Genomic DNA, 27,030 nt, shown 5'->3' with positions numbered 1-27,030 from the left:
CTATAGAATTTGATAGACCTTGAATGGGCCTGTTTGAAAACGCTCTGGTATGACATTGATAAGATCTGTAATCACTTTTTTCCCTGAATTCTAAGTCTTAGATAGTTTTTCTGCACAAAGGGAATACCTTCTAAGGTCAAGTATATTATTCTTAATATTAATTTTAAAGGGAAGATATCCTTTAAGTACCTACGAAAGTGTCCTTATAGAAGTACAGTTTTGTGGCAATACATGTTCAGTGTTCTTGACCATGGAATCCCCAAGTATGTCTTTTAAAGAGTAACATGTGCAGAGCTGGATAATTTATCCCAGATTTGTCCGATTATTTAAAGGTCCTTTGTCCTTACATTTCCTCTGTCCTTAAATTTCCCAGACTAACTACATATTTCATCAAGATTATTTTAAGGAGTAAGTTAGAAAGCCAAATGTAAAACATGGTGGATGTCAGTAACACTTGTGATTTTGAGCCGTCTGTAGTGTTCCCATTTACTAGACGGCTACTTTATTTTAGGTTTCACTATAACTTGTAAAAGAGGCTGAGGAATTATCTTGAGAAGATTTTCTTTATTATTTCTCCTTAAATTATTCTTCATAATTCTCAAAACCAAGACTGAGGTGAGGGTCTGTCAGAATGAGCTTTACAAAGTTTACATTAGAAGAGAACAGATGGAAGATAGAAAACAAGTATTTTAGAAGAGTAAATCATTACTCTTATTGTAGAACTATAGAAATGGAGGAACTGAGAAACTAACTAGGTCTGACCAAATGTGTTATAGGATCCTCACAAGTCTGTCTAATAAGTTGACTCGTTCAGCTCATTTGTTCATATCTGAACGTCCTGAGACACTGCCAAGAGTGAAGGGTTTACGTGTTTATCCCACTGACTTCCCACCCTGCCTTTCCCCATTCATTGATACTACCGTGGTCTAGCTGTACTTTCTCTGAGCATTCCTCTCTGAGCCAGGGAGTTCTTAGGGGGTCCTCAGGGACTACTGGGACCTAGGGACCTAAGGATGCCCCTTGCCACCAAATCCAGAGAATCTCGGCTTGTAGTTGCTATTTCCATGCCTGGAATACTCTTTCTCCCGAAATGCACAGGGCTCATGCGTCATTCCACTCAGGTTTCTTCCAAAGGTCACTTCCTCCGAGAGGCTTTTTCTGCATCACTCAGTCTATGCCACCACCATTCCCAACCCTGTCCATCTCTGGTCTTTCTCTGTCTGCCAGCCTCTCTCTGGTCTCCTTTACAGCACTTACTGCCACCTGGCATCAGGGTATCAGTGCATTTGCTTGTTCATCCACTGCCCATGTGCTCTGTCCCCTATGAGAAATGACATTCCAGAAAGGACAGGAATTCTGCTTAGTTCAGTACTGTATGTTCAGAGAGTAGAAAAACTTGGCACATCATAGGCACAACTATTTGTTTATGAGTAAGTGAAGACATTGAGATTACATCTAAGATTACACTTTTGCAATGTTCAGCTACTGGTGGGCTCTACCCTTAGACCCAGATATTTCTCTGGGCTTATAAACTAGCATCACTGACTTCAGCCCCTCTTCCATTCTTTGTTTTCTAAACACTACCATGTCCTGATCTTCTATAACCCACTTGGTTCATGTCACTTCTCAGCTCAGAGTTTTTCCTTCTGTGACACCTCACTGCCTTCAGAATATAGTCAAGGGCCTTACAGCTGACATTTACTGCCTACCAAAATTTATCTCAAATGCTTCCCAGCATTAATTCCCAGTGTTTTTGAACACTAATTTCCTAAACAATTTTCTTTTTTCTCCTTTATGCATTTATTTGTTCAGCCTTCAAAGACCCACTTAGATACTCTCTCTGTTGAGATGCTTTCCATGACCACATTGATGGAAAATATCCCCCTCCAGAGTAATTGATTGGCCTTATTCTGTTGGCGTGTGTCACATCCTGACTTGTATAACAAGTGTTTGTACATACATCTCATTTTATTTACTAGCTTGTAAATATCTTCAGAATGAGAACACTTATCCACTTAGCAAAGTAAACAATTACTGAGCAATCATTGGAAAATGGATAAAAGAATGAGGAATTTTGTTTTACTTGTGCAAATCCCCAGTAAAATCTATTCCCCCGTCTCTGGCCTAGATTTATCTTATTCAGATGCTCATAAAAAGCAACTAATTAATAACAAACAAGCCAAGTATGTATCAAGTATAAGATGTACACACAGGAGAACCATTTCTAGCTAATTTGGTTATGGTAGCTTTGGGACTGAGTCAGCCAGGAGTCAAGAGACTGAAAACCTGACTGTGACTTTCAATCAAATTATCAGATTCAGCCCAAGGAAAGCACAACAAAGAAAAACACAATGTTTCCTAGAGTAGGAAAATAAAAACTCTATTTTTTTCCTGTGCTATTTAGATAAAAGCAGAAGTTTGGTATTGGTTGGTTTGTTTTAAATGTGCTACTTAAAAATCGTTGGCTAGCACTAACTCATGTCCATAGGCAAGCTTTTTTTTTAACTTTTCATTTTTATATTGAGGTGTAATTGGCATATGAGAAACCATACATATTTGAAACATACAGTTTCATAAATTTTGATGACTATAATATTCCCACAAAAACATCCCCACAATTAAGATAATGAACATATCTATCACCCTCAAAATTATAGGCAAAATTAAAAATTATTCTATTTAAATAACATACAGTATTTCTATATGTTTTTATCAATTCAAATGCATTAATAGATTCATGTAATCACCACCACAATCAGGATATAGAGCATTTCCAAAAACTGGGGCACCTGGCTGGCTCAGTTAAGTGATCAACTTTTGATCTAGACTCAGGTTGTGATCTCATGTTGGTGAGATTGAGTCCTGCATCAGACTCTGTGCTGACAGCACTGAGCCTGCTTGGGATTCTCTCTCTCCCTCTCTCTCTGCCTCTCCCAACTAGTGCAAGCTCACTCATTCTCTCTCTCTCAAAAATAAATAAATATTTAAAAAAGAACATTTCCAAATAACCTCCCTTATTTTATTCCTCAGTCCTCACATTCTTCTTTCCACTACCACTAATCTCTAACAACTACTTATCTGTTAGTTATCTCTATCATTTGGTCTTTTCTACAATGTCCTATAAATGGAATCAAAGTATGTACCCTCTGAAGATACACTTCTCTCACTCAGTATAATGCCTTTGATGTTCATACCTGTTGTTACTTTTTTATTAATAGTCATTCTCTGTTTCCTTCCTTCCTTCCTTCCTTCCTTCCTTCCTTCCTTCCTTCTTCCTTCCTTCCTTCCTTCCTTCCTTCCTTTCTTCCTTCCTCTCTCCCTCCCTCCCTCTCTTTCTCCCTCTCACTCTATCTTCCTTCCTTCCTCCCTTTTCTTTCCTTTCCTTTCCTTTTTTTCTCTTCCCTCTTTTTCTCTTTCTTTCTTTCTCTCCCTCCCCCTCCCTCCCTACATCCTCTCCTTTTTCTTTCTTCCTCCCTCCCTTCCCCTTCCCTTCCTTCCTCTCCTTCCCTTCCTCTCTTTCTCCCTCCCACTCTCTCCCTCTTCCTTCCTTCTTCCTTTCTTTCTTTCTTCCTTTCTTTCTTTATTCCCTTTTTTCTTTCTTTTTTCTTTCTTTTCTTTCTTTCTTTTTTTCTTTTTCTTTCTGTTTTCTTTCTTTTATCTTTCCCTCCCTTTTTCTTTTCTTTTTCTTTTTCTTTCTTTCCTTTGCCTGCCTGCCTGACTTTATTACTTCCTCTCTCACTCCCTCCTTTCCTATTTTTGTTCCTTATTATTTTCCCCTTTTATGGCTAAGTAGTATTTCAATGTCTGGATAAACCATAGTTGGTTTATTCATTTCTGTGTTGAAAACACTGGGGTTGTTTCCTGGTTTGGGTGATTATGAATAGAGATACTATAAACATTTATGTACAAATTTTTATGTGTAAAAGCAAGCTTTTATTTATTTTTTAACTTATTTATTTATTTTGAGAGAAAGCACACACATGCACTTGTAGGGGAGAGACAGAGAATCCCAAGCAGGCCATGCACTGTCAATGTAGAGCTCAATGTGGGGTTCAAACCCATGAACCATGCGATCATGACCTGAGCTGAAACCAAGAGTCAGACGCTTAACTGATTGAGCCACTCAGGCGCCCCAGCTTTTAATTTTTTAGAATTTTTAAAGCTTTATTTCAAAATTATTTCAAAAATAATAATGGAGTGAGAACCAAATTTTTCAGTCTATTAAAGGATTTGAGATGAATTCTTAGAAAAATGCTGTCTCTAAAGGAAGTTGCCCATTTTCCCCTAGCTTCATAACTAAAGTGGCTCTATCTATTTGCCACTGCCCTCCTCCCACTTTTCCAGATAACAAAATTCTCATGGACATTAGAAATTCTCTTGGCTCCATGGTAGGAATCCCCATTGCTCTGTTTTGATGTGTTACATGCCATTTTTTAAATAGGATACATATGTCAGAGCAAGTGATTTCACACATTCTAGAGCTGAGAGCATTTCTGTTCTAATTAGTGGAACATAAGAGTGAAATTGAAATTTTGCATTGGGGGGAAAGGTAAGTCCGAGAATAAAAGGGGAGAATTGGAAGAATGTCCCCTCAGCAATGGAGAGAATTGGAAAGAACAATTGTATGTTATTGTTGGAATTGGATTCTTGTAGTTCTTCAGATATGCGGATCTTGGATTTATTATTGGTTCATTTAATTATTTAATTCAATAAATATTTATTGGACCTACTAAGTGGCAGGTATTATAAACATATCTCTTCCACAATATTTTTATCCTATCAGCATCTTATATCTTATTAATATGTTATCATTGGGATTTTTTTTTTAACAGGGGCCAATTTTACAGCTCGATCAAAGTCATTCGTTGTCTCACCTGCAACCATGTCAGAGAAGTCAACCATCATCTTGGCTGTTTCCCTGTGCTCAGTGGCCTCATGGCTGGCTCTATGCTGTCTGGTGTGCTGTTGGTTTAAGAAAAGCAAAAGCAGAAGTATGTAGATTGTTTTTCAGTATGAAAATATCAGGGGAGGTGGAAATATCATCATGTATACTCTATTAACATTTCTTTTGCTTTCCCCAAAGAGAAATTTTTATGAAACTGCAACACAGTATACCACATGGAACCAAATTATTCAGTTCATACAGTAGAGTCAAAGATTGCCTAATCTTAAATAATAATAGCAATAATAATGGAAGCTCATGCTTATTGAATATTCACCATGGGCCAGGTTCTAAGTACTTTATACACATGAATTTATTTAATCTTTACAACATCCTTATGAAGTAGGTACTAAATACTATAGCCGTGTTATGGAGATGGACCATGAGGTACAAAACAGCTAACTAACTTGCCCAAGGTCACACAATCAGGAAACAGCCAGCCAGTGTGGCTCCATACCCCACTCTCTCTCAAACACTATGTTCCCCTGCCCAGGTAATCTTCCAAAAAGTAAGTTCAAGACTCAGCTGGGAATGCTCTCTTCTCATTCAAAAGAGGGAAGAGAATGCTTGGTGGTTTTTTTTTTTCCTCTCTAGTAGTGTGGAAATCATGTTCTTGGACATTTTTCCAGAAGCAGATCTTTTTTGTGTAGGCTGGATACATGGAGAATCACTGAAGGAAGCAAGTTCTGTGAAAGAGGCTTCTTTCTTTCTACTCTGCTGTTAGAGGATGAGAGATACAGGTGCAGACCGGGTACTGGATCCCTTTCTCCACCCCCTCAAATGAGTGGACGAAACATTTGTGATATTAGGAGATGCTAGGAAACCAAAGTGATAGGCAAGAGTGAGTACAAAAGAGGTGAAGCAAACAGAGAAAGTCAAAATAAAGCAAGGAAAGAGAACGAAGTCTGGTGCCACTACTAGAAGGTTCACAATGCTTGGATTTCTGAGAGATGCCGGGGAGGGAGGTTCCAGGAGATGCCCTCTTTATTTTGAACCAAGCATCAGCCTGATATCTCTCCCTGTCGTGGTGGGGCTGGGCAAACTGCAAGGAAACTCAAGGACACCTTGTTTTTCTCAAGAAGAATGGGATTTCATCCTGTCCACTATGATTTGTTGAATGCAAGTTGTGGTCTTTGCTTTAAAATCTAACAGAGTGTGTGTGTGTGTGTGTGTGTGTGTGTGTGTGTGTGTGTGTAGAGAGAGAGAGAGAGGGAGAGAGGGAGAGAGGGAGAGAGGGAGAGAGAGAGAGAGAGAGAGAGAGAGAGCGCTAAGCCCACCAGCTATGCTGGGACCTCCCACTAAGCTCTGCTCTGCTCACCCCATCTCTTCCCTTTTGTTCCTCAGCTATCGAGGAAGATTTTCCTACCATTACTAACATGTCATTACCTCAGTATCCTCTTTTTTGCTTTTTCAACTATCTGTGGACACTTTTTGCTATATTAAATTCCCACATTTTCCTGACTGGATGCAGACTCCTAACTTTCTTTACAAAAATGTAAAGAGATCATGAGGAACTTTATGAAAAAAAATGTATAGTAATTAGCAATGGGTGTGGGGGGGTGAAATGCACGTAATCAGTTCCATATGAGTAATTTGCATTTTCTGCTTTTTATTTTCTTTATATCTTCCTTATAACATCCATTACTTTAGCATAAAAAGTATCATTCCCCATCTTCATCATGGGACACTATTCTCTGATTCAGCTGCACAGTCTGTGTCAACAGATTACAAAATTTTGATCTCAGGACCTTGTTACACTTTCAGTAATTATTGAAAACTCCAAAGAGATTTGTCAATGTGTGTTCATCTACTAATATTTCCAAATTAGAAATTAAAGGAGAAAATGTAAAATTTACTTATTTAGTTTAAAATACCAATAATTGGGGCACCTGGGTGGCTCAGTCAGTTGAGTGTCCGACTTTGGCTCAGGTCACGATCTCGTGGTTCGTGGGTTCAAGCCCCACGTCGGGCTCTTTGCTGACAGCTCAGAACCTGGAGCCTGCTTTGGTTCTGTCTCCCTCTCTCTCTGCCCCTCCCCTGCTTGCTCACTCTCTTTCTTTCTTTCTCTCTCTCTCAAAAAAAGTGAATAAACATTAATTAAAATATATATATATATATATAATAATACATGCGTTATATGTTAACATAATTAACAGTTTTTTTTTTTTTTAATTTCAAAAATGATGTTTTGGGGGCACCTGGGTGGCTCAGTCAGTTAAGCATCTGACTCTTGATTTCAGTTCAGGTCATGATCGCACAATTTGTGAGTTCGAGCCTCATATCAGGCTCTGTGCTGACAGCGCAGAGCCTGCTTGGGATTCTATGTCTTTCTCCCTCTCTTCCTCTCTCTCTCTCTTAAATAAATAAATAAATAAATAAACAAACAAAATTTAAATGATGTTTTCAAATATAGATGATGACAAAAATGGCACTTTTATAGAACTCTTTAATGTCTGCTTAAGAAAAGTCAGCATTGGGTGCCTGTGTGGTTCCATGGGTTAAGCATCCAACTTCTGCTCAGGTCATGATCTCGCGGTTTGTGGGTTAGAGACCCATGTCAGGCTTTCAGCTGACAGCTCAGAGCCTGAAGCCTGCTTGTAATTCTGTGTCTCCCTCTCCCTCTCTGCCCCTCACCCTCCTCATGCTCTTGTCTCTCTCTCTTTCTCTCTCTCTCTCTCTCAAAAATATATAACCATTAAAAAATTTTTTTAAAAAGTCAGCTGGATTCTCTTAACAGCTTCTGTATTATATTTGCTACAATGTATTGTTTTGACTGAAGTATATGAAGAAAATCCAGCCTCACAAAGATACATAGTAGAAGGGGAAGAGTATTTTAATAGCCTTCATAGATAATTGCAGATAATCCTATTTGATAGTACACCCAAACTGGCCAAGAGATGGTTCCTTAAAGGTACATCACAATGTACTCTTATAGTCCGTTACATGAAAATTAATCTATCATATACTTTGAGTGGAGACTTATCCATGCATGATTTTGAAATATGTGTTAGCTATTTGGAAAATATTGTTTCACTGAGTTACAAAGATGTTCCAAATGCTGACATATTGCATTCTGCAATTTTTTAAAACCTGCATTTGTTAATATCAATATTAAACTTTAAGAATTAGAAATATGCAAAATTTGTAGTTGATAGAAGTCAAAAATTCTAAATCTCCCATAAAAGCTTGAATTTTATCACTGGCAACAAATATTATCAATTGTTTCATACAAGTTACAGACTCGCTTCATTCACTTAAAAATCTGCCAGATACCCCAGAATGAATAGCCAGAATCTGTCTTTCGTTCTTCCAAGTTATTTTAGTCTAAAAATGGTGTTACATGAAAAAAAATCAGCTATTTGAGCTAAACTCAATCACAAAAGTGCTTTTCCTTGAGAAAAATGATCATATGCCGTGGCCTGGCAGCATCTGACATTACATTACAAATTTATGTGTTTATCCTCTGCTATCCAAAGTAGAATAAAAGCTCTATAAGATCAGGTACCAGATCTTTATTACTCATTGTCTTTCTATTGCTTAGAATAGTTCCTGGCATGAACAATGTAAATATATTTTTGATTAATGTAGTTAATAAATAAGTGAATAGAATATAAACATCTCATCAGTCAAAAGTAGATTCTTCAAGGTACCTGGGTGGCTCAGTCAGTTGAGCGTGTGACTTTGTCTCAGATCATGATCTCATGGTTCCTGTGTTCAAGCCCCACTCAGGGCTATGTGCTGACAGCTCAGAGCCTGGGGCCTGCTTTGGATTCTGTGTCTCCCTCTCTCTCTGCCCCTCCACTTCTTATGCTTATATGCGCTGTCGCTCTCTGTCTCTCTCTGTCTGTCTCTCTCTCTCCAAAAATAAATAAAACATTAAAAGAAATAGAAGTCTTCAGTCAAAAGCACACACAATTTCATGAGCTCTATGGATTGTACCCATGTCAATTTCCTGTTTTCGATACCATATTATAGTTATTTGGGTTGTTAACAGTGGAGGAGGCTGGTTTAGGATGCATGAACCCTCCCTTATATTTCCTGCGAATCTATCATTATTTCAAAATAAAAGGTAAAGAGTATTGTAACATTCCATACCAGCTCTGTCCAGTAAGAATATAACATGAACCACAAACATGAGGCACATGATGTAATTTTCTAGTATCCTCTTAATCTATCAAAAGTTATTTCAACATGTAATAACTATTAGGTATTTTAGTTTTTCAAAATCAGGTGTATATTTTGCACTTACAGCACATCTTAATTTAAGCTAGTCATATTTCAAATGTTCAGTAGTCATATTTGGTGGCTAGTTTTACTGTATATGGCTACTGAACCAACCTTAAAGTTGCTGGTCAGTATATGGGATTGTATTTCATTATTCCTTAAGCTCTCAATACATCATATGAATTCTATTGCATGTGTATATCACAATCATTTTGTGAGGGCGTACAAGAGGAACACCTTAACCCTTAGGGCACATTTGCAAATAAAAAATGTCATTTTATCTAAAAAACAAGAAACATTCACATTTTTTTTCATTATCCTAGAAATAAAAAGTGGAGATATTTCTGAATTCCAGACTAATGGTCAAAAGAATCACATCCACATCTCATCCAAACGCCAAGAATCACATGTAGAGACTGAAAAGGAAGACGCCATGATGGGAGAAGGTAAGCTTGGACAATGGGGATGATTTCCACAACAGAGACCCATCGTGGATGAGCTGTGGCCTCCCTCTCCACATGGTTGTTAGTTTCTGGATCAATTTAGTTGTTAGGCCCTTCTTTATTCTTTGTTACTTCTTAAGGAAATTACACCCCAATACAGGAATATACAAGTCCATCTGATTCACTCAGCTATTAACCAATTATTCAAGTTGACATTTATAATTTTTTCTTAGTAGATGATAATTGGTTTAACATTTGAATTTGTTACATAGAGAAAGGGAAAACTAAAGCATAGGCATATAATCTTTCCCTTAGCTATTGCAAAGCTGCCAGTCTGGCAACATTATTGAATTTGGGAAATAAGACAGTGGTGTTGCCAAATACCAACTATGCAAATTAGGCTGAATACGGAACCCTTAAAAATGAGTCAGCTCTGTGAAGCTCTGCTTTGTTGTTTTGTTACTTTTAGCAAAATGCATTATTTGCTTACATTGCACATTATGCTAGATGATTTTGCTTGTTATATTTCTATATTACCATTGGAATTGGTGCCAAGCAAAGAAAAGGTAAGCATTTATTCAGACCAATGATTTTCCTTTGCCCTTCTAAGACACAGAAAACAGGAGGACAGTGGGTAGAGCACAAGAGGGATTTGCCAAATATGGATATGGTGGATGAAAAATATTCATATAATTTTTATGAATCTGAAACATTTTGAAGCATACACTCTAGAAAGAGTAATATTTGTATTTATTCTAAGGAATAGTCAATTATCATATTTTCTGCTTGAAAAAAGAATATGAATTTTAATGATTCTGAGTACCATGTTTAACTAAAATGTAGCAGTTCAATGTTGTTCTACCTCTAACTAGTTCAGCGAACTCTGGCAGGTGTGTGTGTGTGTGTGTGTGTGTGTGTGTGTGTGTGTGTGTAGATATCAGTTTGTTTGCCTGTTTGTATTTTTTCTCATGGAGGAAATGAAGTTAGTTTTTTAGAAATGTCCCAACAAATTAGCCAGCCATACTTCAGCCTGTACCTATGCCAGAAGGTGGAAGTAGGTTTGGAGTGGGTAGGTGTGAGAAGAAAGAAGATAGAGAGAAAAGGACGGGAATTTTTTCCAAATTCCATCTAAGACCACTTTGTTTGGTTTCTAGAAACCTCTTGTCTATATTATTGCATGTAAATTCAGCATAAGTGTTTGAAAAGGCTCATGTGAATTCAGCACTGTGAAAAACAGCATATTTAGCCGCATTCTTAAGCAAACAGCAAGAGTGATGCTAATCTCCCCCTAATCTAATATGGCTATCTACATGAATCTCGGTTACCCTACTTAAATTAACTACATTAAGCAGTCCACAATGCCTGGGTGTTTTATTAAGGAACATTTTTTATCTGGTGGCTTATTAATAAATTATCAGGAATGAGATAAGGGACAGGGTTCCTGCGGAAAAGTTTAGATTGAAGAGACGGGAGTATCAGGGGCCATTTTATTAGGACATCCAGGTTAAAAATAGAAAGATGTGTTCTCCAAATCCTCCCTTAGGGACCATAGCAGATTTGTTTCCTTATTTCCTAAGCTCTGTCCAAATCTGAAGAGCATCAATTCCAAGGCAAGTAATGAGGCATCTCCTATTTTCTTCAGAAATTATTGCCAGCTACAAAACAACTAATTGTTGCAAGCTTTAAATAAATTTGGTTTATTTCAGTATTTCTGTGGCACTTTAGTTTCCCTTTTCTCTCTTTTTCTAAACTTTTGGCCTTTGCGAATAAAGGAATTGGCTGTGTCTCTCATAAGCACACTGCATTTACTAAGCAATACCATAGCACTAAAATTATTCAGCTGGTGGAACTGTTTCCACCATCCAGTATATTGAGACTGTAAACTCATCACGTTATGGCTTTTGCCAAAAATTGTGTGGATATAACAGGGGTGGTGGAGAGTTACACTGGGGGAGGAAGGGAGTGGTGCATATATCCCTCATATTTTACCATTACCAGCCAGACATATAGAGCCATCTGAGTCAGCTTATAAAATTCATATTTGTGCTGGTCACTCTGCTAGTTAGATCTAATGAATTCTCAAGTTAGTTGGAGAGGCAGAAGAATGGGACAGTTCAGAGCATGAAAGCCAGGAGTCAGGCAGACTGAATTTAATCCTGACTCTCCTGTTGACTTGCTTTGTGGCCTCAAGGAAGTCAACTATCCTCTATGTCCATCAGCTCCCTCATTAGGAAAGTTGCTATAACACTGCTCACACTTATGGTTGTTGTGCTGATTGAGTTAATATTACTAACATGTGTAGAGCAATTCCTGGCATATTGTATGTAAGATATATATGTGTTATTTATTGTTGGTTCTTGTTATTTAAGACTCAAAGCCTTCAAAGGCATGACTCCTTCCTATCTTTGTAACCTTACTTTGCAATTCACCTTTCTGCCCACTGCCCACACTCACTACACTAGCTCACTCCTCCTCAGGTGTGTCTAATACCTTCCCACCCATTTCCCTGCACACTTTCTCCCAGTTGGATTGCTTATCTTCACCTGTTATAAACCTCCTGAAGCTTTTAAGCACCAGCTGAAAAATGTTTTTGTTTTGTTTTGTTTTTTTCTCATAAAGTCTTTCCCAGTCCCTCCTACTTCAATGAAAATGACTACTTCCTCTTTGGGTTCCAAAATATTAAATGTGTGCCTCGATGGCAGTATTTTTTCTTTTTTTTTTTTGTTTGTTTGTTTTTAAGAATTCATTATACATAGATGGCTCTCTGTTCCCATAGGCCAGTGGTTCTTGAGAGGCTAGTTTTGGCCCTGCAAATAGAGTGGCCACCTTATCCTGGTTTTCCCAGAACTTTGCCAGTTTTAAAAATCAAAGCCTTGTGTCTCAACAACTCCCTCTATCCCAGACAAATGGGGACAGTTAGTCATCCAACCTCCAGAGGACATTTGCATTGTTGTCAGAGTTGTCACAGGGAGGGGGGACACTACTGGCATCTAGTGAGAAGAAATTAGGGATACCATAAACATCTTACAATGCACAGGACCACCCCACAGTAAAGATTATTTGGCTCAAGATGTCAATAATGCCAAGGCTGAGAAACTCTGGAAGAAGCTATTGTCTTTGTAATATGTAGATGAGAGATGCTGGAATGGCTTACTAAATGTAGTTAGATTATGTCTCCCGATAAATATTGGATAAGTATTTATTTGCCTCCTGATATTTGTTTAGTACTTTATTAGATCTTCTCTGTATAGTTAGTTGCAGAGAGGTGATATCTGGTCCCCTGTCTTTTATGAGCGTGCAATTTGGTTGGGACACAAGAATAATATTTTGGGTAAAATGAAAGAACAATTCTAGGCAACAATTAAGTGTAAAGCAATCACAACAAACAATATGTATTTGATGAATGTAAGGATTGGAGATAATTCCCTGATGAACGTAAGGATTGGAGATAATTCCCCAAGAGTGAAAAGAATATCACTATCTTAAGTTACATGTTTAGTCCTTCAAGCTCCTAAATCATATCACACTGTTTCAAATCCCATTTGCTAAGGGCCTGGTTGTCCAGTTTGCACACACTCAGGTTTACAGAAATGCCAGGGAGGGAGTCTAGTTTTGCTCTGTCGAAGCTCCATTTTGTATTATTCCTTCTCAACTGTTCCCTTGCTCCCCTAATTCGGTTAACAAGGAGCAGATCTCCCAGGTGAGACACCTCAGAGTTCTCTTTACCTCCTGGTGCTCCCCATACCACCCTGTGCTCTTGCTCACCAAGTTTGAATAACAACATCACTGTAACCTCTTTGGTTTCCACCTTCCCCTATATTGTTTCACAGATGTATCTTCAGTTCAGTCTTAGTTAATACACCCATTATAGATGTCCACTCCTCCTGTCCTTCTTTTCTCTCCAGGACAACACTCCCCATACACAACTTCTCCCAGCTTCAAAATGACATTTTCCAATGTATCTACACACCTAAAGTCTCTACTCCTTCCAATCCCAGATCAAATTCAGTTTCTCCTTTTTTTTTAAGCTAGAATAAATAATCCCCTTGTTTGAACTTTTATAACACTTCCCTCTTGTTCACTTAACACCTTTTATATATAATATAGTTATGGGTGTTCATGTAGTCCTGATCTTTTTGAATAAATTCTGTATATTTTCTAATTCCAGCAGCACTGTTACCATAGGGTGTTAGGATATTAGACCGCTTATAATTATTGTTATTGAGTGAATGGTGAAAGCAAAGATGAGATGAGACCTGTTCCTGCCCTTCTCCCTTTCTAGAGAAACCTGGATTCCTGCAGTTTTTTCAACTGCTGTAAAAAAGCCCCTTTATTTTTCTAAAAGAGACGCAGAAAGTTTATTCAGGTTCACAAGATAAACAACAGGATCATGACTGTACGTCTTTGGGGTCCTACCAATTGGCAAAATGTGACTGACTTGCAGGCAGAATGCTATCTAGTGCCACCTTAGTTTCCTTGCTATTGCCTTTGTCTTTGTGTGACTGCTATTGCTGCAGACCCCAGTGCTCCCTTCTCTAGACATCGCAGGTCTTTGGCCACTTTTTTTTTTTTTTTTTTTTTTTTTTTTTTGTCAAACCTCTGTTCCCAGTGCTGGGAACTGAAAATTCATGAAAAAATGGCAAGATATTATGGATTTGTGACTATATCATTAACTTCAGGGTTTTATGTCTACCACTTTAGGGTCCTATTGACTGTATATGGTGTATTTTATGAATATTAAATAAAAAGGACTGTGAATTTACCTTTGTAAGTACAGACCTATAAGAATGACAGGGAGAGGGAAGAAGAGAGCTGGCCACAAGATGTCCAAAAGCAAGGAAGACCAAAACAGCTCTGGACTAAAAATTGTCCCACGTTCCCAGGAAAGTAGAACTATATTTGGAAATTATTAATAAATAGACTGCCCATGTCATATAATTAAAAATATATGAACATCTCCTAATTTAAAAATGTAAATAAAATCTAGCACTTAATTCCTTAAGAAAATTTTTAAAATGGGAATATTTTTTAAAATACCAAGGGTAAGAGACTTTCAGCTAAATAAGATGGAGAGTTCCAGTGTTCTCTGTAAGCAAGATCCAATATCATGTTTAACAAGGGAACATTAGAAGAGGTACTACTCACATTAAGATAAAACAAATAACTCATTACCACAACTTTATAACATATTTTAGAATGCTAGGAAATACAATATAAAAAAAAAAACTAAGAGAATGTTAGAGAAAATACATGATTGTAGATGATATAACTGTTTAATACTAACTTAAAAGATGCAACCCATAAATGCTATAATTTATAAATAATTTGAATTGCTTACACAAAAATTATGTTGGTCTATGCAAAAATAATATTGTATAAGCCAGTGGCATACAGTTAGAAGGCATATTGAAATGCATAATAGTGACTAAAGATGATGCTGTCTTGGAAAACAATGTTAACAAGAGGTATATTGGACTTTTATATAAAAAATAAACTATATTGCATAGTTTAAAGAGCAGACTTGATTACATAGGGAATTGCACCATGTTTCTAATTGGATTGAGTAATATTGCAAAGAAATCAGTAACTCCTAAATTAATTTTGGTTTAATGCAGCTGCCATTATTTTATACTGAGTAGAACATCATAAGATGATTCTAAAGTTCTTCAGATAATACAGAACAATGATACAAAGCCAATTTTTTTTATTTTTATTTTTTTTTACATTTATTTATTTTGAGACAGAGACAGTGTGAGTCAGGCAGGGCAGAGAGAAAGAGAATCCCAAGCAGGCTCCACAGAATCCAATGTGGAGCTCGAACCCACAAAGCTGTAAGATCATGACCTGAGCCAAAACCAAGAGTCAGACACTTAACTGACTGAGCCACCCAGGCCTCCCAAAGCCAAATTTTTAATAAGAAATTGAGTTTAGGCAGTAGGGATGGGTAGCTCAACCAGAGAAATAATATTTATGTTACTATTTTCAGACAATATAATACTGACATAAGCATATATGCAGATATTAGTTCAAATAAATGAGATATAGATATTAGATATATAAACGTAACATATGATAAAAGAGATAATAAAAATAAAACAACTGTTAGTCTTTAAATGGGGTTAGTAAATTTGACTGTTTACAACATTTATCAATCTAGACTCACACTTCAAAAATTATACCAAAGTAAACTCCATATGGATTCATGAGTGAATTCAGGTTCACTAAAACATATCCACTGCTAGAATATTATAAAACAATAAATAAACACTCATGATATAATTTGGAATTAAAGGCATTTTTCTCTCATATTTTTAAAATTTCCATAGCTTATTTGCAATGCATTACTTATTCAAAATATATGATAATTTTTCTCTTCAAGGAAAAAATCTACATTAATGAATCTTAATTATTACATATACCTTCTTAAACATGTAGGCAGGACTGCTGCCCTGATTGACAAATGAGAAACCAAAGTGGAGTACATTCTTTTTTTTTCCCACTGTTAATGTGTCTTCTTTTTTTAGGTTTTTTTTTTTCTTTCTATAATTTATTTATTTTTTTATAATTTACATCCAAATTACCACATAGTGTAACAATGATTTCAGGAGTAGATTCCTTAAGCCCCTTACTCATTTAGCCCATCCTCCCCCCCACAACCCTTCCAGCAACCCTCTATTTTTTTCTCCATATTTAAGAGTCTTTTATGTTTTGTCCCCTTCCTGTTTTTATATTATTTTTGCTTCCCTTCCCTTATGTTCATCTGTTTTGTATCTTAAAGTCCCCATGTGAATAAAGTCATATATTTGTCTTTAACTAATTTCGCTTAGTATAATACCCTCTAGTTCCATCCACGTAGTTGCAAATAGCTAAATTTAATTCTTTTTGGTTGCAGAGTAATAATCCATTATATATATATATATATATATATATATATATATATATATATATGTATGTATACATACCACATTTTCTTTATCCATTCATCCATAGATGGACATTTGGGCTCTTTCCATACTTTGCCTATTGTGGATAGTGCTGATATAAACATTGGGGTGCATGTGTCCCTTTGAAACAGAATACCTGTATCCCTTGGATAAATAGTAGTGCAATTGCTGAGTCATAGGGTAGTTCTATTTTTAATTTTTTGAGGAATCTCCATACTGTTTTCCAGAATGGCTGTACCAGTTTACATTCCCACCAGCAATGCAAAAGAGATCTTCTTCCTCCGCATCCTCGCCAACATCTGTTGTTGCTTGAGTTGTTAACATTGGCCACTCTGACAGGTGTGAGGTGGTATCTCATTGTGGTTTTGATTTATATTTCCCTGATGATGAGTGATGTTGAGCATTTTTTCATGTGTCTGTTAGCCATCTGTATGTCTTCTTTGGAGAAGTGTCTATTCATGTCTTTTGCCCATTTCGTCACTGGATTATATGTTTTTTGGGTGTTGAGTTTGATAAGTTCCCTATAGATTTTGGATACTAAAACTTTATCTGATATGTCGTTTGCAAATATCTTCTCCCATTCTGTCAGTTGCCTTTTAGTTTTGCTGATTGTTTCATTGACTGAGCAGAAGCTGTTTATTTGGATGCGGTCCAAATAGTTCATTTTTGCTTTTGTTTCTCTTGCCTGTGGAGACGTGTTGAGTAAGAAGTTGCTGTGGCCAAGGTCAAAGAGGTTTTCGCCTGCTTTCTCCTTGAGGATTTTGATGGCTTCCTGTCTTACATTTAGGTCTTTTATCCATTTTGAGTTTATTTTTGTGTGTGGTGTAAGAAAGTGGTCCACGTTCATACTTCTGCATGTTGCTGTCTAGTTTCCCAGCATCACTTGCTGAAGAGACTGTCTTTATTCCATTGGATATTCTTTCTTGCTTTTCAAAGATTAGTTGGCCATATGTTTATGGGCCCACTTCTGGGTTCTCAATCCTGTTCCATTGATCTGAGTGTCTGTTTTTGTGCCAGTACCTGTCTTGATGATTACAGCTTTGAAATATAACTTGAAGTCCGGGATTGTGATGCCTCCTGCTTTGGTTTTCTTTTTCAAGATTGCTTTGGCTATTTGGGGTCTTTTCTGGTTCCATAAAAATTTTAGGAATGTTTATTCTAGCTCTGTGAAGAATGCTTGTGTTATTTTGATAGGAATTGCATTGAATACTTAGATTCCTTTGGGTAGTATTGACATTTAACAATATTTGTTCTTCCTATCCAGGTACATGGAATATTTTTCTTTATTTTAGGAGGGTTCTTCAGTTTCTTTCATAAGCTTTCCATAATTTTCCATGTATAGATTTTTCACTCTGTTTAGATTTATTCCTAGGTATTTTATTGCTTTTGGTGCAATTGTAATGGGATCAATTCCTTGATTTTTCTTTCTCTTGCTTTGTTATTGTTGTATAAGAATGTGACCAGTTTCTGTGCATTGATTTTATATCCTGCGACTGCTGAATTCATGGATTAGTTCTAGCAGTTTCTTGGTGGACTCTTTTGGGTTTTCCATATACAGTATCATGTCATCTGTGAAGAGTGAAAGTTTAGCTTCCTCATGGCCGATTTGGATGCATCTTATTTTCTTTATGTTGTCTGACTGCTGTGGCTAAGACTTCCAATACTATGTTGTATAACAGTGGTGAGAGTGGACATCCCTGTCTTGTTCCTGACCACAGAGGAAAAGCTCTCAGTTTTTCCCCATTGAGGATGATATTAGTGTTGGGTCTTTCATATATTCCTTGTATGATCTTGAGATAAGATCCTTCTATCAAGGTTTTTATCAAGAAAGGACTTTGTATTTTGTCAAATGTTTTCTCTGCATCTATTGAGAGGATCATGTGGTTCTTGTGCTTTCTGTTACTGATCTGATCACATTGATTGTTTTGTGGATATTGAACCAGCCCTGCATGCCAGGTATAAATACCACTTGGTTGGGGTGAATAATTCTTTTAATGTATTGTTGGATTTGGTTGGCTAATACCTTGTTGAGGATTTTTGCATCCGAGTTCATCAGGGAAATTGGTCTATAGTTCTCCTTTTTAGTGGGGTCTATGTCTGGTTTTGGAATCAAGGTAATTCTGGCTTCACAGAAAGAGTTTGGAAGTTTTCCTTCCATTTCTATTTTTTGGAACAGCTTCAAGAGAATAGGTGTTAACTCTTCCTTGGCTGTTTGGTAGAAATTCCCTGGAAAGCCATCTGGCCCTGAACTCCTGCTTTTGGGGAGATTTTTTATTATGAATTTGATTTCTTTACTGGTTAAGGGTCTGTTCAAATTTTCTATTTCTTCCTTTTTCAGTTTTGGTACTTTATATGTTTCTAGGAATTTGTCCATTTCTTCCAGATTGCCCATTTCATTGGTGCATATTGCTCATAAAATCCTTTTATTATTGTTTTTATTTCTGCTGTGTTGGTTGTGATCTCTCCTCTTTCATTCTTGATTTTATTTGGCTCCTTTCCTTTTTCTTTTTCATCAAACTGGCTACGGGTTTATTTTGTTAATTCTTTCAAAGAACCAGCTTCTGGTTTTATTGATATGTTTTCCTGTTTGTTTGTTTGTTTTGGTTTTTATGGCATTGATTTCTGCTCTAATCTTTATTATTTCCTGGTTCTGCTGATTTTGAATTTTATTTGCTGTTCTTTTTCCAGCTCTTTAAGGTTAGGTTGTATATCTGAGACCTTTCTTCCTTCTTTAGGAAGGCCCGGATTGCTATATACTTCCCTTTTATGACTGCCTTTTCTGTGTCCCAGAGGTTTTGGGCTGTTGTGTTATCATTTTCATTGGCTTCCATGTACTTTTTAATTTCCTCTTTAACTTCTTGGTTAGCCCATTAATTCTTTACTAGGATGGTCTTTAGTCTCTAAGTATTTATCATCTTTCCACATTTTTTCTTGCAATTGATTTTGAGTTTCATGGTGTTATGGTCTAAAAATATTCACCGTATGATCTCGATCTTTTTGTACTGGTTGAGGGCTCATTTGTGTCCCAGTATATGATCTATTCTGGAGAAGGTTCCAGGTACACTGGAGAAGAATGTGTATTCTGCTGCTTTAGGATGAAATGTTTTCAATATCTCTGTTAAGTGCATCTGGTCCAGTGTGTCTTTCAAAGCCTTTGTTTCCTTGTTGATTTTCTGTTTAGATGATGTGTGCATTGTTGTAAGTGGGGTATTGAAGTCGCCTACTATTATGGTACTATTATCAATGAGTTTCTTTATGTTTGTGAATAATTGATTTATATATTTGTGTGCTCTTACATTTGGAGCATAAATGTTTACAATTGTTAGGTCTTCATGGTGGATAGACCCCTTATTTTATATATATATATTATTATATAATATTATATATATATATATATATATATATATATATATATATAATGCCCTCCATCTCATCATACAGTATTTTAAAGTCTAGAATGTCTGATATAGGTAGGGCTACTCTGCTTTCTTTTGTTGACCAATAGCATAATAGATGGTTCTCCATCCCTTACTTTCAATCTGAAGGTGTCTTTAGGTCTAAAGTGGGTCTCTTGTAAACAGCATATAGATGGATCTTGTTTTCTTATGCATTCTGTTACCCTATGTCTTTAGACTGGAGCATTGAGTCCATTGACGTTTGGAGTACTGAAAGATATGAATGTATTGCCATTATGTTGCCTGTAGAGTTGGAGTTTCTGGTGGTGTTCTCTGGTCCTTTCTAGTCTTTGTTGCTTCTGGTGTATTTTTTTTTCCCTGTCTTTTCTCCCCTAACAGAGTCCCCCTTAAAATTTCTTGCAGGGCTGGTTCAGTGGTCATTAACTCCTTTAATTTTTGTCTGGGAAACTTTTTATCTCTCTTTCTATTTTGAATGATAGCCTTGCTGGATAAAGAATTCTTCGCTGCATATTTTTCAGATTCAGCACATTGAGTATATCCTGCCACCCCTTTTTGGTCTGCCAAGTTTCTGTAGATAGGTCTCCTGCAAACCTGATCTGTCTTCCTTTGTAGGTTAAGGACTTTTTTCCCTTGCTGCTCTCATGATTCTCTCCTTGCCTGAGTATTTTGTGAATTTGATTATGATATGCCTTGTTTTTTTTTTTTTTTTAATTTTTTTTCAACATTTTTTATTTATTTTTGGGACAGAGAGAGACAGAGCATGAACGGGGAGGGGCAGAGAGAGAGGGAGACACAGAATCGGAAACAGGCTCCAGGCTCCGAGCCGTCAGCCCAGAGCCCGACGCGGGGCTCGAACTCACGGACCGCGAGATCGTGACCTGGCTGAAGTCGGACGCTTAACCGACTGCGCCACCCAGGTGCCCCATGATATGCCTTGTTGATGGTCGGTTTTTGTTGAATCTAATGGCAGTCCTCTGTGCTTCCTGGATTTTGATGTCTCTGTCTTTCCACAGGTAAAGAAAGTTTTCTGCTAAGATTTGCTCACATAACCCTTCTACCCCTTTTTCTCCCTCTTTACCTTCTGGGACCCCTATGATTCTTATGTTGTTCCTTTTTGATGAGTCACTGATTTCTCTAATTGTTAAATCATGCTCTTTTCCTTAGTCTCCCTCTTTTTTTCTGTTTCACTGTTCTCCATAAATTTGTCCTCTGTATTGCTGATTCACTGCTCTGCCTTATCCATCCTTGCTGCTGTGGCATCCATTTGAGATGGCAGCTCAGTAACAGAATTTTTTCATCCTGATTAGCTTTTATCTCTGCAGAAAGGGATTCTAATCTGTTTTCAACCCCAGCTAGTGTTTTTATTATCGTGATTCTAAATTCTGGTTCAGACATCTTGCTCGTATCTGTGTTAAGTCTCTCGCTGTCATTGCTTTCCTCTTCTTTCTTTTGGGCAAATTAATATAAAAACAATCACATAAAGGATGCTAGGGGTTTTCTGGTCTGGTTGACCTTGATAGATGAGAGAAAAAAGGGAATGGTAACAAAAGGAAAAAAAGGAAATGTTTGAAAATTTGAAAAAAATGAATACAATGAAATAGAATAAAATGAAACATGGAAGTAAAAAAATAGAATTTGAAAAATTTACATAAAAGCAAAATATATAGAAAAAAATTAAAAACATTTTTAATAGAAATGGAAAATAAAAATATTTTACTTCTCTTTCTGTATTCAAGAATAAGAAAAGGAAAATTGAATAGATGGACCAGCAAACAGATTGCTGTACAATTGAAATACATCGGTTTCCCCTAGAAGTTGAACTATGAGTTAGTCCATAAACTAATGAGGCAGAGAGACTTGTGTTCCTGAAGAGTGAGGTTGACCCAGTTAGGTGAGGCTTAGTGTAATGGCTCTGTTTTCCACTAGATGGCACTGACTAGCTTACTTGGTGGATTGTTGTGGTGCCTATAGGTGTGTATGTGCATGCACGGGAGGGGTGAGAATGGCGTCACCCAGCTATCTAGTATCTAGTATCAGAATTCTGTGCTCTCCTCCACCAGCAATTGTGCATCCCTCCTTGGTATCTAGCTTCCATCCACTCCCTGCTTTTACACTGTCCGTGACCAAGCCGTCAGGTTGCCATGCAGCACCTCCCTCCTGAGTTTTATCTCAGATGCAGCTGTGTTTCCCAACCCCTCAATTTTGAGGGACTGCACATTTGACCTGCTCAGACCTTCTGGGGGAGGGTCTCACTGAGCAATGGCCAACTTCTCTGCCCACACCCAGGAAAGTTTGTGGGACCATGCTGGTGCCAATGCCTAGAGACTGTGGCTGGGTGCCAGCCCACCCCAGAAAAAGTTTGCATGATCGTGTAGCAGCATCGTTTCACAAATTATGGAAAATCACAACACATGTCTGGAGTGAGGCTTTACACTTAATGTCCTTGTTTGATCACCAATGAATGTGTTTGTTAGCCCAGGTCCACTTTGTCCTTTGCCTGTGGGGAGGCCGCACAGCCTCTACCAAATATCCTCCCAGCAGGGGAACCGCCTCTCCCTGTGTGGCCCAAGGACCTTGCTCTCCATTCCTGGGGATTCACCCTTCCCACCAGCACACCACCAGGTATCGAGCTGTGGAGTTTGACTCTGCACGCCCCCTGCCTATAGAGTCTTAATGGAATTTAAACACTCTCCTTTCTCACTTTTTTTTTTTCAGTCCCTTGTATACTCTTTCTTTTCTCTCCAGCTGCTTTTGGGCAGGAGGGATATCTTCCATACTCTCCCGCCATCCCCATCCTCTCTCTGCAAGCAAAAACAGCTCCCTGCCCTCAGTGGCTTACTCCCTGTGTTCCCCTCTCCACGCCATGTACTTGCTGAGTTCTCTGGTTCAGGTTGTGAATATTTGAGGATTAATACAACAATCAGTTTTCTAGGTGTGCAGGATGGTTTAGTGTTATCTGGCTGTATTTCAGGGATGAGAGAAGCAACAAAGCTTCCATGCTGTTCCCCCAACTTGGCCCCTCCCAGTTCAAGGGTGGAGTACATTCTTTATGTTGCTTGTTCAGTTGTCCATCTGCCTCAGACCCTATTTAGGCTCCAAGATCCATGTGGTTATATTGAACCTTCTATGCTGAATCCAATTCATCCAACACGAAATGCAAGAAATGAAGACTGGGCTGGGAAAATATGAGCAGTGAGGGTAGTGGGAGAGTGAGGAGAGATTCACTCTTAACGTTCCCCTTGCAAAAGAAGCCAGTGAGTAGTAACCACACAAATTTAAAACAATCATAGTCACACCGTATATTTTTTGCCCAAGAAAGTTTTAGAAGACAAAGGAGGTTAAGAGTAGCTGGAAAAGTTATAGCTGACTATGGTGAACCTGAAAGGGTCCAAAACCATGTAGTCTACCTTTTCATAGATAAGTGATATATGTTCCTGTATTTTATTCCTTTTTTCTAGAAGCTTGGTAAAATCCACCAATGGAACTCTATGTGGCATAGAGGGGCAATTTGAAATCTTATGTTTCCATTTTAATGGGGACTCAGCAATAAGGTGGAGGTAGAGGGGAGACATGCCAATTCATATGTTTTGATATTCACTAGTCTTCCTTCCCTAAAACCCAAACTTTCAGCTGAATGCCTTAGGACACATATCTGCTATAAATTCATTTTTTATCTAATTTGTCTGAGATCTAAGCTTCCTGTGGCATTCTGAGATCAAAGGATCTGATTCCTTCTGATGTCAGCACTGACATATAATGTGTGCTGACTTAGTTCTGTCTATAACCTCACAGTGGGAGGCGGCCAGCCTCCCTGGGCACCTTTACACAGTGCACTTTCATTTTGGCTAGGGAGCCTGTCAGGTATATTGCTGATTGGAGCTTCCATGTAAATAATTCATGGGAGATTTTTAAATGTTTTGGGCATAAAAAGGAAAGATACACTTGTGTTAGTCTTTTATGAATAGATGCTGACTTGAAGAACAAGGGGGAACAGATTCCCAATGACGATCTTTCAAAAACATGATACCAATATCTTTAATGGGTTGAAAATAGGTGACGTGTTGTGTTTGATTCCTCTTCTATGAAGTGGTATTGGTTTTACCAAAGAATAAAAATTCAAAGCCCTGTTTTTCCTTTAATAAATTGTCAGGTAGGAGCAAACTTAATATTCTTGTTCTTTGGTTAGTTGCTCATCTCAATACACTATGTCTTTTCCTCCTAGTGGGAGCAGTAATTATGGAGATGACACCAAGCTCAGTACTTGGCATAGGACTGGGCATAATAGGGAGATAAGTTGATGGCACAAAAAGTTCCCTCCTGGTAGGAACTCAACATCCCAATAGGAAGACGAGGCTGTCATACAAAGGAAGGTGACCAATGATAGAAAGAGTTGCCCAAGTCAAATGAGAAACTCCAGTCAGCAAGTATTGAGGCATACATCAATATAGTATGAGTTAAACTGACTGAGCCACCCAGGTCCCCTAAAATTGTTTTTTAAGTGGAACCATAATACCTTAATGTTTATAAGAAATAGATTGATACACCTCTCTACACACAATGTGTTGTGACAATAAGGAGTGCATGAGTTAGGAAGTATTTTCTGAAGGAAGTGAGGCATTTGGGGAGATGAATAAAAGGCAGAAAATGCTGAAGGATAAGATGAAATGTTATTTCAGGCTTCGGGTGTTTTTTAAGGTAATTCTTACAGGTGGGAGCTGTGGTGATTAGGGGAATGAGTTCAGACTTTTGGGCTCAGAGGAGGATGCAGTCAGAGACTAAGCACTATGTGTACATAAAGTACTTAAAAGAATTGGACTTGAACATTCAGCTATATGGACTGTAAGATGTCAGAGTTATAAATAAGTATACTTTTTGAAAACAATGCTTGTAATGTTTAAACTAGTAGGTACAGGGCCAACATGGTGGAGGAGTAGGGGGATCCATACGTCCTGCGTCTCTCAAACAAAGAAGTGTAGAAGCCAAAGGAATTTGAACACCAGAGCCTGGGAGGAAAAGAGACTGAATCTAATAGGAAGAAAACGGGAAAGCTGGAAAAAAGATAGGGGGTAACTGTGAACTGGGGGTGATAAAAAAAATAAAGGCTGCACTGGCACAGAGGGGAGGGACCCCCTTCTGCAGAGAGGCAAAGGGAAGAGAAAGAACGGCTAGAGAGGTGCGGGACCATAGCTGGACAGGAGAAAGACCTCAGACTGAGACTGAGAGGGATACAATCTCTAGCTGCAGGGCTTACTTCGGACTGGGGCCAGCTCCCTGTTTGCACACCTGTGGAGGAGGGGAGCCAGCCCTTGGTGTGTTAGTAGGTCAGAGGCTCAATATGCAACTGGAGAAAGTAGTTCCCTCCCTAGAGGGCTGCACGACAGCACCAAACCTGCCTGCGTCCAGGGCTCAGTCTGCAGGAGGAAAAGGCAGCCATCTCCCTGGAGGACTGTGGGAAAAGACAAAGCCTGCCTGCCTGCGTCCACCACCCCATGGACTTGCGGTGAGGGCAGAGGCTCTCAGTCAACAGTAAGAGAAGGCGGTTCTCCCTGAAGTGCTGTGGCACAAAGCCACCGGGACCACACATCCCCACACTGAGAGATGCTTCCCCAGGGCCAGAGTGCATGGAGCGGGACTTTGAATCCTAGCCAAGCGCAGGGTCAGGGGAGTTGGTGGAGTGAGAAGGACTGCCCTGTCTGCACCCACAGCACAGTGAGGACAACTTAAACAGAGTCCACCGGGTCTGGTTCCGTGGAGAAGAGACTAGGAGATCACCATTCCCTGCCCCCCACGGCCAAGGCCGGGCCTCAGGGATCACTCCCAGGGCCCATAGTGGAGGTGGGTTCAGAAAACGCCAAACCGTGCCCCTTTGAGCTGGGTAACTGCATATCCACTGGAGCAGCACACGCTGTGGACAGCTACTACCTACAAACACTGCAGCATTGGCTGGATTAACTATTCTCCTTCCCCCCTTTTCTCCGCCTTATCTCTTCCTTCCCTGAGGCTGGTTACTCTTGTTATTGGTTTGTCTAAACAGACATATTTAATCCAGTCTCTTGATAGATGCTCTACACCTTGATATTTACACTCCTTTCTCTCTTTCTCTGGAATAATCAAGCCATATAATTTCTCTGTTTGGGTAACTTTATCTTCGTTTTGTTTTCCCTGCCTCCTTCTTTATTTTCCTTTTTCTCTCTCTGGATTAAGCCTCTTAGTCTCTCTGCCTAGTCAATGTTTATTTTTCTATTTCCCCACTCCTGTCATTTCTCTCTTTGTATGTGCTCTTCCATTAGCACCGCCTCCACCCTGTTCTTTACTTGTAGTCAGTGTTCTTGTTTTTTTTCTTTTTTTTGTTTTTAGTCTTTAGGTTTTTGTTTTTATTTGTTTGTGTGTTTGCATGTTTTTGTCTCCTGTTTGTCTATCAGTTTTTCCTTTACAGGGCTTCTCCAAGGAACAAATCAAAGCACACCTGGAGGACCCAAAACATCACTACAAGTAGGCAAATAAAATAACCAAAGTCACAAGAACAGAGAGCAAGTAACAATCCCTGAAAAAACACCTCCTGAAGGGCCAGGCCCTGGACAGTGTATGACCTTCCTTTAATAGTGCTCGCAAGTGCAGAACACACAAGCTTTAAAAATGCATAAGGGACAGAAAACTAGCCAAAATGACGAAACGGACTAATTCTCCTCAAAAGAAACTCCAGGAAGTAGCAACAGCTAACGAATGATCAAAACCAATTTAAGCAAGTGCTTGCTTCGGCAGCACATATACTAAAACCAATTTAAGCAACAAAACTGAACAAGAACTTAGAATAATAGTCATAAAATTAATTGCTGGTCTTGAAAAAAGCACAGAGGACAGCGGAGAATCTATTGCTACAGAGATCAAGGGACTAAAAAATAGTCATGATGAATTAACAAATGCTATAAATGAGGTGCAAAATAAAATGGAGGCAGCCACAGTGGGGATTGAAAAGGCAGAGGGGAGAATAGGTGAATTAGAAGACAAATTTATGGAAAAAGAGGAATCTGAGAAAAATATAAAAAAATCCAGGAGTGTGA

At 38.3% G+C, this 27,030-nt stretch overlaps 1 protein-coding gene across 1 annotated transcript in view; it reads left to right on the top strand.

Moving 5' to 3' along the window:
- The window catches only part of PKHD1 (PKHD1 ciliary IPT domain containing fibrocystin/polyductin), a 483,789-nt gene that overhangs the window by 447,268 nt on the left and 9,491 nt on the right, over positions 1-27,030 (top strand). Inside the window, exons 64-65 of the mRNA XM_049653801.1 lie at positions 4,833-4,991; positions 9,490-9,612. Coding sequence (XP_049509758.1) covers positions 4,833-4,991; positions 9,490-9,612 — 282 coding nt within the window. The remainder of the gene's footprint in view (positions 1-4,832; positions 4,992-9,489; positions 9,613-27,030) is intronic.

Source organism: Panthera uncia (genome assembly GCF_023721935.1).
Source record: "Panthera uncia isolate 11264 chromosome B2 unlocalized genomic scaffold, Puncia_PCG_1.0 HiC_scaffold_24, whole genome shotgun sequence".
NCBI lineage: Eukaryota > Metazoa > Chordata > Mammalia > Carnivora > Felidae > Panthera > Panthera uncia.
This window is presented reverse-complemented; position numbering and strand designations above follow the sequence as displayed.